We start from the raw sequence: 14475 nt of genomic DNA, 5'->3' as shown, positions 1-14475 counted from the left end.
AATACTTTACAAAAACGTTTTAAAATAACTAAAGAACAAGCCAGACATATAATAAAACAATGTCAAAATTGTGTGACATTTTTGCCACAAGTTAATCTTGGAGTCAATCCTAGAGGACTGATACCTAACCATATTTGGCAGATGGACGTCACACACTTGCCAGAATTTGGAAAATTAAAATATTTACATGTTACAGTTGATACTTCTTCTGGATTTTTGATGGGCTCCCTTCATCCCGGAGAAAAAACTAAAGATGTTATAGCTCATTGCTTACAAAATTTTGCCACTGTGGGTGTTCCTAAACAGTTAAAAACCGATAACGGTCCTGGTTACATCTCCAAGTCTTTTAAACAATTTTGCTCATCATTTGGCATTACTCATATAACAGGAATCCCATACAACCCACAGGGACAAGGCATAGTTGAAAGAGCTCATCAAACTATAAAAATGTACTTATTAAAGCAAAGGGAGGGAATTAGTAAGGGGTATATATCCCCCAAAGATAAACTTAAAATAACCCTTTTTACTCTAAACTTTCTAAATTTGGATTCATCAGGACTTAGTGCTGCGGAAAGACATATGTATCCGAAAAATGTACATAAGCCTAAGGTACTTTGGAAAGATATTCTAACAGGACAATGGAAAGGTCCGGACCCAGTAATAGTCTGGAGTCGGGGCTCCGTCTGTGTTTTTCCACAGGAGGAACAGCAACCAATTTGGATTCCAGAGAGATTAACTAAAACAATTTCTACAGAAAAAGAAGATGATTTGACTCAAATCCATAACAGCTGATATCCAGAGTTCCAGCCTGGCTATTCTTGCATCTGCAACAGTGATTTACCACGGTGCCTTTTTCAATATCTATTTTATTATTTGCATTTTTCCCACATCATAAAGTTCTATTTTATTTTATTTTATTTTATTTTACCTTATTTTTTAAGCTCATACAAACCTAGGTTAATGTTTTTCTGATCAGTTTTATTTTTTTGACTGTGTTTTATTTATTTATTTTTTTTAACTGTAAAGTTTTTAAACATTGCAATGGAGATTTCACCTAGCTATAGCTACAAGGCCTTTATTTACTATTGTCTTATATGTTCTATGTTATGTATGCTGTTTTGTGTTGTATGTCTGTATGTGTGTATGTCCATATTTCATTTATAAGGAGCGCTCATGTATATATAGATACAAGTATTCAAAAAAAAAAAAAATTTTAGTCACGTGACTTATATGGTTTAATTTACTTTAGGTAAACAGCTGTTATTAAATTTTGTTTTTAAAGGTGGTTAACAGATATGTTTGTTTACTTTCACCTTTCCTTTTCATTATATTTCATAATTCTGTTCAGGATAATGTCTCTTTAGCAACATGGCCATAATTCCCATCTCCATCCCAGTGCCGGTGAAGACTAAGACCAAACTACAACTTTTATGATAGCTATCACTATAAACTGTACAAATTGATACATCAATCAAAATAACTCAATAAGACTGCTCAATCAAGGACTTAATTTACTTTGGGAGGAAATGGACATATTGATAGACTCCTCCAATTTGAACTGCTCAATCAAGGACTTAATTTACCTTGGGAGGAAATGGACATATTGATAGACTCCTCCACTTTGAACTGCTTACACAACTTGTCTGGACTATGTATCACCTGTATGCATTGTGTTCTATTTGTTGATACAGCGAACTGGTAGTGCTAAATATCTTAGCCGATGTGTCACCAGTGTTTCCAAAGGAGCCGTCAATTGGCTTGGTGTCGTGGCAATTCTGCGTCTTTCTCCCTTCTGCTAGTGATGGTCTGATTTTGGGGGCCAACAGAGGTGAGGCAAGAACCTCACCCCCCCACTGGCACCAAGGTTAAATTTGGGGGCCAACAGAGGTGAGGCAAGAACCTCACCCCCCCACTGGTGCATAGGCCTATTACACAGGTATGGCTATATACTGGACCGGTAGTCAGTGACGGGTATGATTCGGTTACAGTGGTATCAACCTAAGCCAGGAGACTGACGCAATAAGGTCAGTTTTCCCATGACGGGTAAGAACCATATGTGAATTGGACATACCTAACAGGCACGGTCCCTAGCCACATTTGCCTGTTGTTTATTTAAACAGTAGGGGGCAGATGTTAGGAGCCACAGCAAAAATATTGATACAGGCACCTTTGGATTTTATTGACTGCCAGCCAGCAATTCACATTCATATGGTAATTGGACTCATGCTGTCCAGCTGGGCCCAATTTCAGGACTCAGGTTACTCATGTCACTCTTGTAATGGGAGAGTTCCCATTGGTTGGAAAAGGATGGTAGGAGGGTGTTCCGGGGGAAGTGGAAACCCCCCCGGCTCAGGTAGACACACACGTGTGGACCCACTTGTTAGGGGACGCATATGGCCTCTCTCTAAATAAAACTTTGTCTCAGTTTGACTGGCTTGTGTTTTTGTGCCCAACCGGGCTGTAAGATTGCAAGCCGGCGTGCACTGATAGCTCAGCAGGGGATCGCTCAGCAGGGGTGCCGCAGGCAGTGATCGGCGAGCGGCAGGAACGGGGCTCAGCCAGCTCGCTCGACCCGGGTCCGGGCAGCCTGCGGCATGCTTGCAACACTTTTAGAAGGAATGGATATGCCAATGTTGCTATCATGTTATAAAGTGAAATGACTCTTTGATGCCTTATATTCAAGTCTCCCCCACCCTTTCCTTTTGGATGTAAAGTCATTTATTATATTATTTTTATTAAGAGTATTATGGTTACACATGCATGGAATTTGATTTCTGATCACAATCCCCCCAATTCCTCCTCACTTTTCCCCTCTCATCCTCCCTTCCATCCCCCCCTTCTCCTTTCTCTACTAGACTTCCTTTTGCTCATTTATTTATATTTGAATGTGTTTTTTTTTTTACTTATATACAGGTGAAACTCCCTGTGGTTTAGTTTTTTAAAAACTCATCCTGCCTTGCCTGCCCTTTCCCATCCCTCTATTCTGCCTCCCCATCTCCCTCCTCTACATCACTGATCTTCCCTTTATCTTATTAGCCTATCCTTCCCTTCCGTTTCCTTTAATTTATTCCAGCTTTCACAAATGAAGAAAACATTCCATCTTTGAGTTTCTGAGTTGGGCTTATTTTACTTAGCATGATATTCTCTATTTCCATCATTTACCAGCAAATGCCATAGTCTCACTCTTTTTTATAGCTGAGTAGAACTCAACTACCCCCCCAACACACACACACACACACACACACACACACACACACCACAATTTCTTAATCCATTTATCTACTGATGGACACCTGGGTTGACTCCATAATTTAACTATTATGAATTGTGCTGCTGTAAACATTGAGGTAGCTTTATCTTTATAATATGCAAATTCTAGATTTTTTGGCGGGTGGGAAGTTATACTCCATGTATGTTTGATATGTCAAATGCATTCTTCTGTCATATATAAATAAAAAGAATTTAAAAAAAATTTTTAAAGACCTATATCACTAATTAATCAATTTTAGATATTTTAGGAAAATATTAAGGAGTAGGGTAGCTGGGTAATACAGTGATTCCAACTCTAGTTTTTTGAGGAATCTCCATAATGCTTTCCATTTATTGATCTTTTTTTAGTGTTAAGGTTTTTGAGTTCTCTATATATTGTGGATATTAATCCCCTATCAGGAGTAGCTGGCAAAGATTTTCTTCCACTCTCTTAATCATTTCTTTTGCTTTGCAGAAGTTTTTTAGTTTGATGGCATCCCACTTATTGATTCTTGGTTTTTATTTCTTGCACTCTGGGGGTATTCTTAAGGAAATTTGTGCCAGCACCTATATGATGGTTTACCCTATGTTTTCTTATAGCACTTGCAAGCTTTCTGGTATAATTCCAAAGCCTTTGATCCATTTTGAGTTTTGTGCAGGGGGAGAGATAGAGTCTCCCCCACCCTTTCTTTTTGGAGTCTAGTTTCATTTTCTACATAAAAGCTATCTAGTTGTCCAAGCACCATTTGTTAAAAGGCTGTCTTTTCTCCAAAATATATTTATGGTACTTTGTCAAGTATCAGAAGGTTGTAGGTATGGGAATTTTCCTCTGTGTCTTCTGTTCCACTAGTCTTCATGTCTGTTTTGATACCAACACCATGCTGTTTTTGTTACTATAGCTCTGTAGAATAATTACACATCAGATATTGTTATACTTCCTATTTCACTTTTCTGCCCTTTTGGTTTTCTTATTCTTCCAAATGACTTTAAGAATTATTTTTTTTCTAATTCTATGAAGAATGTCATTGGTATTTTGAAGTTACTTGCATTGAATCTACATATTGCTTTTGGTAGTATGGCCATTTTGACAATATTAATTCTGCCTAGCCAAGAACATGGGATGTCTTTCCATCTAAGGTCTTCTCAATTTCTTTCTTCAAGCGTTCTATAATTTTCATTGTAGAGCTATTTTACCTCCTTGGTTAGATTAATTCCCAAGTTTTTCAATTAAAAAAAAAAATGGCATTACTGCAAATGGAATGGTTTTCCTGATTTATCCCTCGGATGAATTAACTGTTGGAGTATAGGAAAGCTATTAATTTATGGGTGTTGATCTTGTATCCTGCTACATTGCTGAACTCATTAATTGCCGCAGTCTGGCTGGGCACAAATAACCGAGCTGCCACAAAGCACTTGTATGTTCAAACAGGAAACTGTATTGCCCGAACTCCACCAGCACTCCACGCACACTTCCGGGGAACTCTCCCAGCTCTCCACCGGGCTCCACTAATTCTCTTGGACCCCCTCGAGAACTCGGGAACTCCAGGGCGTCTGAGGCAGCAAGAGCCGCCCTACAGTAAAGGTCTATATACAATTGAATACAAAGCTTAACATAACCATCATCATCTCAATGGCTCACTGGCCTTACCTCTCAACCATTCCCTTCTGGCAAAATGCCATGCAAAATGTCATCTCCACTCGGCTGTGGCCCTCAACAATTTATAATCTCTAGAAACTCTAGAATTCTTCTGGTGGAGTTTTTTGGGGGCTTTTAGATAGGTTCATGTCATTGGCAAACAGAGGCAGTTTGACTTCTTCTTTTCCTACTTGTATCCCTCTGATTTCCTCTTCTTGCCTGATCACTCTGGCTAATGTTCCAAGAACTATATTGAATAGAAGTGGTAAAAAGAGTAAACAGCCTTGTCTTGTTCCTGATTTTAGAGGAAATGCTTTTAGTTTTTTTTTTTTTTTTTAGTTTTTTTTAGTTTTTCTCCATTCAGTATGATGTTGGCTTTGGGTTTGTCATAAAAAGCAAGTTCCTTCCATCCCTAGCTTCTTTTTTGTAACATGAATGGTGCCAAATTTGATCAAAAGCCTTTTCTGTATCTATTGAGATAATCATGTAATTCTTGTTGTTAATTCTGTTTAAGTGGTGAGTTACATTATGTTGAACCAAACTTGCATCCCTGTAATGAAGAGCCCATTTGATCATGGTATATTATCTTTTGATGTCTTTTTAAAATGTGTTTTGCTAATTTTTATTAAGGATTTTCATCAGGGATATTGGCATATAATTTTCTTTCCTTGATACATCTTTGTCTGGTTTTGGTACCAGGGTTATACTGGCTTCACAAAATGTATTTGGGAATTTCCCCCTCTTTCAATTTCATGGAATACTTTGAGAAAGACTAGTGTTAGTTCTTCTTAATGATCTTCTAGAAATCAGCTGAGAATCCATCTGATCATTGGCTTTTCTTTTTTGGAAGGCTTTTAACTGATGTTTCAATTTCATTACTTGACATTGGTCTGTTTAGATTTTTTATATCTTCCTGATTCATTGAGCAGGTCATATATGTCTAGAAATTTGTCAATGTCTTTAGATTTTTCAGTGTAGTAAAGTAAAATTTTTAAAATAGGATCTGATAATCTGCTGGATTTCAGAAGGTTCTGTGGTAATATCTCCTTTTTCACCTCTCATTGATTTTTCTCTTTCTTTTGGTTAGTTTAGCTAAAAAATTTATTAATCTTTTCAAAGAGCCAATTCTTCATTGCATGATCCTGTGTATTATTTTCTTATTCTCAATTTCATTGATTTTTACTCTGATGTTAATTATTTCCTGTCTTCTGCTGGCTTTTGAATTAGTTTAGACTTCTTTTTCTAAGCCTTGAGTGGAGCATAAGCTTATTTATTTGGAATCTCTCTATTTTCCAAGTTTCTCTCTTCAGTTATTTGTTTTGATGTTTATTTGCTTGTTTGGTTGATTGGTTTTATTGTTGTGGTTTGGTTTGGTCTACTAAATTAAAATGCAATATGGGCAAGTACTCTTGAAAAAGACCAATCTTGATCTTTAGCAATTTCTTTGAAGAGAACATGGCAGTCACTGACTCAAATGGTATGAAGATTTATTTCTCTAGTCACTCAAACCACAGAGAACTCTGGTCTAATAAAAAATTTTCACTCTTCTTCTTTTTTTTTTTTTTTCTTATGGTGCTTTTCAGATATCAAGCTTTTATTCTGGGTAATTATGGGCCTGGGTGGTGAGCTCCATCAAAAGCTACTCTGGCTTCTCAAAAAGTGAGTCTAGCTTTAGAAACATTATAAAGTTTTGCATCTTAATAGCCTCAGCAGCTGATTTTTATTTTCTTATTCTGGAAAACTGTATACATCACTGAAACAGGGCAGGGGAGTGTATATGTGTATATTAGACATCTGTTTCTGTGGCCTGCTTTAATTTACACAAAGGGGAACTATTTCTCTCTCCTTTTTGAATTCCCAACTTCATTTAATACTTTTTATATTCATCATTTATTCTGGTTGAGGGATTATGATAGCAATATAATTTTCAAATATAACTGAGAGTTTAAATAGAGCATGTTCAATCAACTAAAATGCTTTATTTTGCTGGTATATAGTGGTCTCTGCAAAATGTCTTGAGCACACAACTCTCAAGAAGTAGTACAAGATTTGTACAGTATATGTAGTTATAGATTATATGTATATGTGCTACTAGATTAATACATTATGTGTAGCTCAAAATATAGATTTCTCAAGAATTTTATAAAGATGTCTTTTATTTAGTAATGACAAATAACTTTTTGCTGTCACTAGAAATTATTAATAATATTTAACAAGAATAATGTGATTTAAGCTAATTTATTATTTCAGAACATATTGGTTAATCCTTTGTGATTGAGCAATTTTAAGTTCAATTTGTTTTGATACATGATTTTAACAACTGTTAAAGATACCTCATAAAATTATGTAGAACTAATGAGAAAAAGTCATCGGGGCCCTAATACCCTCAGTTTTTAATTCTATCCTCTGCTAAGGCAAAGGTTTAGAGGTTTTCAATTTTTAATTATTACTATTTTGTTATTGCTAACTGAAATTTAGCTAATATATTTTCTGATATCAATTTTATATCAGTTTGTTGCTCTTGAAAACTTATTAACCTTTTGAATTCTTGTATTTAAAAAAAATTATGTCCTAAAGCCATTGATATTTTGCAAGTTTTTTTTAAAAGCCAGTTAGGATATTCCATTTCCATATCTAATATGTAGATATTCCATCTACATATTAGCAAACATGTAGATGTGAAGAGTTATAATAGGTGACACATTATTTTTAAAAATAAAATCACATTTACAAACATCTACTTTCAAAAAATGCTCTCCTTGTAACAGGTTTCTTCCAGAAGCAGTTATTTTCTCACTTATTGTCAAAACACTGCTTCTACCTTGAAGGGCTATATTTAAGTATATTTTTCAAAAAGTCTCTGCAAGATAGCATCTACTAAAACCATTTAGCACATCAAGGCCACCTAGTTTGGACAACTTGTCTTTCTGCAAAAGGAAAATGGGCAACAATTTTTAGTCCCTCTTATTAAAAACCACCTCTGTGTGGGAGAAATATTGGTATTCATTACCCATCTCATTACAAAGTGTATAAAAAGGTACTAGCATACTTTAAAGAACTTATTTGCACACAACCAACTAAGTAATATTATCCTTTGGTACTGTGTATGCATCTGGCTTTAATGTCTTTGTTCTTCAATAGCTCATTCAATAGCTTGTTTGTGAGTGCGGCAGCCAATGCATTTCATATATGTCACTGTTAATGATAATGAGTGCAAATCCTTATTCAAATAACCTGCTTCATTATTTCTACTGAGTAGGGCTGGCTTCTGGACAGATTCCATTAAATTGCTTTCATCCCAAATGGGAATATCTGCCAGATGTCTCCCAGTATCCATTCTCTCTCCCTCTTCCTCAGTATCAGAACCTGTGAATGGGCCTATAACTTTCCAGAGCAAACCTCACATTTTCCAAGGCCCTCCTCCTTTCTCCCTTACACATACAGCCTTGAATGTACATTGTAAGTCCTGGGATGTAAGTAGGAACAAAATATAGCCTTAGAAGAAGGGGCAGCTCTCCTGCCTCCTTTCCTTCTAACTACCTAGAATTCAGATTTGATGGCTGTAACTTAAGCAACCATCTTGAAGCAAGAAGGAGAAGACAGGCATTATTAGGGCAGCCAGAGCAACGAGAAGGGGGACCTAGGTCCTTCATATGTTGTTATTACTCAGGCTTGAGTTGCCTATATTTATGTGTGAGAGAAATATACTTACATCTCTTTGAGCTTCTAGTATTTAGGGTTTTCTGTCTCTCATTGGTATGCTGAACCCTTATTAATACACCTGGTGATGGCCTGATGAAGCACTCATGCTAGGTGTCGGAGCACAGACAGTTCTGCCATCTCCTCACATCCACAGGTGCTTCCTCATTAACATAACCTTCAATCTGCAGTTTCCTAATAGGAACTGCTTTTGAGCTACTCGTCCATTTAGTCAGAATTAGTTTTTAAGAACTACATAATAGAATATTTAAATTGACTTTACCAGGTTAGTGTAAACTACAATCTCTGTCAGCAGATTAGAAAGCAAATCAATGAGGAGGCCATCACTAGGCACTTCTAGCTTTTCTTCCAACAAGTCAAGAACCATGCATAATCTGCATTTGACAAATACAGACCATAGGAGACCACCAGTGTCCCTGGTAAACAGAAATAAAGTTTTGGTATTTTGCTTGACACATAAATATATGGAGTTCTGCCTCCTTCCTGCTCCTTTCCTGCCACTACCAACAATGTTTCAAGCATCTGCCAGGTGAGCAGCACTCTACCCACCTTAAGGCCATCCTCAGGCTGTGGATGGACCCATACCTAAATACAGGCTTCCTTCCTGCATCACAACATGGCGCTATGACATGGAAATGTCCCAAAGTGAAAAATCTGCACAAGTAAAAGTTTTCCATAAAAACTGAAAACTTATGAAGCAAATGGTAAATCAAAGGGTGGATGGATGTAAAGATTTGGTGCTTTACCTGAATACCTCGAGAACAGTCCTTTCAGGTAATTTGGGAGCCACAAGCCTGAAGGCTCTTTGGAAATCTTCCAAAGTTAAAAATCCACGATCTATTTGAAAACAAAATATATCATGTTCAATTACTTTTATAAACCCTGTGAACTATTATTTCATACTTAATATTTATGTGAAACTTTATTTTAATATGTTATTGGGAGAAAAGCAGTACATTAACATTTGAATTTACAGATAAGATAATCTAAGGTTGAGCTGGGGTTGTGGCTCAGTGGTAGAGCGCTCGCCTAGCATGTGTGAGGCCATGGGTTCGATCCTCAGCACCACATAAAAAAAATAAATAAAGATATTGTGCCCAGCCAAAAAAATAAATTTTTTTTTCTTAAAAAAAGATAATCTAAGGTTGTCTCAATGGAAGAATTTGCAAATCTAGCAATACTCTCCCCTTCAGCACAGTCCCAGTGATCTCGAATCACTTCCAGCCCTGCCATTTTGCTGATTCTCTAAGTCCAGGGGAAAGGACCAGATGCAGACATGACTACAATAATGGAATTGGGCTTTGAGTCATTGTGAATTATCAAAACTGTTCAGTCTTCAAATTTTATTTTATTTTAGTTTTGAGGGGAAACTCATAATAGCAGGGGAGACACTCGAATCCATAAGTCCTCTCCTCCTGGGTGAGATCTGTGGGGCTGGGGGGTCTGTGGCCACCCTTCTCAGCCAAGCCCAGTGTGGGAAGACAACTCTTCCAATTGTGTGAGTCAAAGCAGGAGCTGAAGGAGACAGCTGCAGGGTCTCCCATACTCCCCAGCTGGCTGTGACCTATATTCCTACACAGCCAACCCTTTGCTGCCAACTGCACAATATAGGTACAATCTGTGAGTACACATTATAGTATCCAAGCACAATTACATAACCACAAACATTATTTCATCCTTAGAATGTGCCAAGAACTTAAGATTGCGGTGGGAAAAAAAATTCACACCAACACCTAAGGTAATAGCTAAAGACTACAGTAAAATAATCTTACAAGTATACTGTATGTTTGGTTTACTGAGTATATATTCTCATTCACAATTTCTTAGCACAAACTTTCTATCAAAACACTTCAAACACTCTGAAGACACTTACAGTGCATGTCAAAAGCTGTGAAGATGTGTCTTATCTCATTGTGATATAGTTGAACTTCCTTCTTTTTCCTTATGATATTTAAAAACTCCTCAAGCGATACACCTAAAAGTTGGGGAAGACAATTTGCCAAAGATGACTGTCTTCCTCTTTAGAAAAAATAAAACAGATGTGAACAGTAATAAATATCACAATCAAACTTTACCTTAATTTTGGAGAATGGTATTTACTCCTAAACAAAGTCAAAGAGACATTTTGCTACATGCTAAGTAAATCCAGCCCTAGCAATCAATAGTGAAAATGATAGATACCCTTGGGGTCCACCGCGCCATTGCAAGGGACAAAGGAATGGTGACCTTGAAAAAGTTTAACACTCTTTTCTCTAAAAGATCTAAAGGACAGGCAAGAAACTACTCATTAAACGATGTCTCATAATTTTTCTTTCCTTATGCTTCTTTGATCCCTTTTTTCCTAGCCAGATGTCATTTCGGCAGGTTTTTTTTCCAACTGGGAGATCAGGTCAGAGAAGTAGTTTCTCAAAAGTCAATACCAATTGCACACCACAGATAAAGGTGGAGAGAATATTACATAAACAATAGAGCTGGCACCATCCCCAGCCATGGATACACCCCACAATGTGTTCAGCAGCCTGGGGCTCAGCTTCCTGCGACTCTCATAATAAAAGAGCCCAGCATGATGATATGAGATTGGATACTGTGCTTACAATGTCTATTAAAATGAATTCTAATGTGATCTTTGTAGTAGGTTTAAGAAGCAGAGCCAAGAATTTAAACATTTCAGTGAACTGCGTTCTAAATATATAAAAAGAGCAGTTCATTTTTATAATGCAGGATTTCCATTAAAAAAGTTATCACTCTGTTTTAAAAATAGCCCTAAATCATACTATAACCACAAGTAACCTTTTTCTTTGGGTGGGGTAACTAATATTGTGCCATATGTCATTCCTAAGACAGTTCCTATAGCTCAAAACATGTTGAAATAATTCTTAATTTCTCATGCTTTTCTTATTTGTAAAGATTTATAAACTTAAAAAAATCAATCAAGCTTTATGTTTTTAAATTATTCCGATTGTTTTACAACTTTAAAAATTTTTTTTAGTTGTCAATGCACCTTTATTTATTTATATGCAGTGCTAAGAATCGAACCCAGTGCCTCACACATGCTAGGCAAATACTTTACCACTGACCTACACCCCAGCCCTATTTTTTTTTAATATTTTATTTTTTAGTTGTAGTTGGACACAACACCTTTATTTCACTTGTTTATTTTTGTATGTGGTGCTGAGGATCGAACCCAGGGTCTAGCATGTGCAAGGCGAGCATTCTACCGCTGAGCCACAACCCCAGCCCCCGGCCCTCTTTGACAACTTTTTAAGATCCACTGTGTGCCAGGCACTGTATTAAGCTCTGGAAGTAGAGGGGAGAAGAAAATATACATGGCCCCAGTTTCAAGGGTAATTTAGTGGGGAGACCACCATTATTCAGGTTCAACTGCAAACACATAATTGCAGATTGCAGCAACCAGGGAGAAACAGGAGGCTGTCAAGAGAGTCCCTGGAATCCTCTTGTAGCACAGACTCTGGTCGAGGAAAAAACTCTCAAGAGGAAGAAACACTTAAGCTAAGATCATGAAATGACACCAGCTAGCTAAAGGAGGAGAAAAAGAGCAATTCAAGCAGCGGAAACAACATGTGCAAAGGTGGTGGGCTGGCCAGGTGGGGAAATGAGAAGATGCCACCTGCCTGGACCATGGTGAGCAAGAGAGAGTAATGCAAGACAAGGTGGGTGAGAGAGGCAGGGCAGGGACTCCCACAGGCCCTGTGGGCAGCAGCAGATAATTTGGATTTTATTTAGGATGCAGTAGAAAGTCAGTCAAAGATTTAAATTAAGAAGTGATATGATCTCATTTATATTTCCAAAAGATCTTTCAGGGTATTGTCTTGGGAAAAAGGATTGGAGAAGAAGCAAAAATATAAAAAGGGAGACCAGTTAGGAGACTACTGGCAAGAGATGTGGTTGTTGGGGTGCTGGTGGGCACAAGGAGGAGGTGTCCACAATGTTCTAGAATAGAAATGACACAACTTGATAATGAATCGAATGTGGCAGGTGAGAAAGAAGATGTCAAGAATAACCCGCAGCTTCTGGACTGACTGCTAGGTAGTTTGAGAAGTCATTTAAAGAGATAAAAAGACGAGGGAAGATAGGCTTTGGGGTGAGATGAGGAACTGTGTTAGGATGTGTGAAGTGCTCAGTGCTTTGGAGCCAAAGAGGAGGAAAACGTGAAGGCGGCAGCTGGCTTTCCTCTAGGCAACAAGGCACATGTCCCGGTACCTAGAGGAGCGTCTGGCAGGTATTCCTACGTATAATCATCCCTTGGTATCTGTCGGGGACTGGTTCCAGAACCCCTCAAGGATACCACAATCCAAAGATGCTCAAGTCCTTTATATAAAATGGCACAGTATTTGCATATATCCTCTGCACATCCTCCCATATACTTTAAGTCATCTCTAGATTACTTGTAATACCTAATACAATGGAAACTGTATAAATAGTTGTTACTATGTTGTTTAGGGAATAATGGCAGGAAAAAAGTCTGCACACGTTTGATATACATGCAATTTTTAAAAAATCTTTTCCATCTGTGGATGAGTGAAGCTTGGCACCTGCGGATGCAGAGGGCTGACAGTACTGCATTGAATCAGCATATGCAACATTTTTCCCCCAGTAGTTGCTTAGAGATTGATGCTGCTCCATTCCATCTAATCACTCCTGTGACCAGAGAACATACCTCAGAATGCCAGCTGAGGTTAAAACTGAAGTCAGGTCATGCATGTTCCCTTAAGTTCATATCTATAACTTTAGTTTCATAAATTCCAAAAACTAATTATTTAAATAGCATCTAGAGTTGTTGAAACTCATGGAAACTTTATCCACTGATGATGGCGTGTTCAATGAGATACATCACAATCTTACCCTTTATACCTCTCCAAAGAGGCTTTTAGCACCCAGTAACTTTGCACATGTAAACACACTATCTGGAAAGTCCCTTCTCCTTTATTTCTCCTAGTGAATTTTTACATCTCCTTCTACATGAAATTCAAGCGCTGCCTCCTCTTAGAAGTCTTCTCTGGTTCCTCTTGACTGGGTCCCTTTGCTGTGACTGACAGTCCAGTGTTCACACACAATTGTCAAATTAATTAGAATCTATGGTAATTCTTTGGAGACAGGTCTGCTTCCTGGGAATACAGTACGCATTACTCACAATTTCAGCCCCAAGTTTAGCATGGGGTCTAGACTTCATACACAGGCATTCATCACGCATTTGCTGAAAAAGTAATATGACGAATAAGAATGAATGAGTATGATCGACCATGAAGATGTTTTCTAGATGATTTCTAGTTTGGGGCAAAAAGCTAAAATGCCTGTTTTAAGTCATCTTATAACTCAGTAAACTAGTGCCTCAAAGTAGGTCACTTTTTATTCACATAGTCAGCAAAATTGGCAGTCATTTTAGAACTCCTGTCTTTATTGGTGCATATTAATTATACAGAATGGCAGGTTTCATTGTGGCATATTCATAAGTACATAAAAACATCCTTTGATAAATTTCACTAACACATTCCCCCCCTTTCCTCCCTCCCCTAATCTTCCTCTGCCCTAATGTGCTCCCTTCAACCTGCCTGGTGTACTTTTCTCCCCTCTTGCTGTCACATGACAGAAAACAAATGACACTTTTCTGACTTATTTTACTGAAAATTACGATCTCCAGATCCATTAGAGTTTTCCTGCAAAGGACATAACTTCATTCTTTATGGCTGAGTAAACTCCATTGTGTATATACACACCATATTTTCTTTATCCACTCATCTGTTGATGGGCATTTAGGCTGATCCCATAACTTGGCTATTGTGAATTGTGTTGCCATAAACATGCGTATGCAGGTGTCTCTCAAGTAAGCTGACTTTAATTCTTTTGGATGA

At 37.6% G+C, this 14475-nt stretch overlaps 1 protein-coding gene across 1 annotated transcript in view; it reads right to left on the bottom strand.

Moving 5' to 3' along the window:
- Positions 1 to 14475, bottom strand: part of Efcab11 (EF-hand calcium binding domain 11) — a 165159-nt gene that overhangs the window by 130373 nt on the left and 20311 nt on the right. Inside the window, exons 4-5 of the mRNA XM_026394240.2 lie at positions 10479 to 10580; positions 9352 to 9442 (exon numbers count right to left, since the gene is read on the bottom strand). Of these exons, the coding sequence (XP_026250025.2) occupies positions 9352 to 9442; positions 10479 to 10580 (193 nt within the window). The remainder of the gene's footprint in view (positions 1 to 9351; positions 9443 to 10478; positions 10581 to 14475) is intronic.

The sequence above is a fragment of the Urocitellus parryii genome, chromosome 6 (genome assembly GCF_045843805.1).
Source record: "Urocitellus parryii isolate mUroPar1 chromosome 6, mUroPar1.hap1, whole genome shotgun sequence".
Lineage (NCBI taxonomy): Eukaryota > Metazoa > Chordata > Mammalia > Rodentia > Sciuridae > Urocitellus > Urocitellus parryii.
This window is presented reverse-complemented; position numbering and strand designations above follow the sequence as displayed.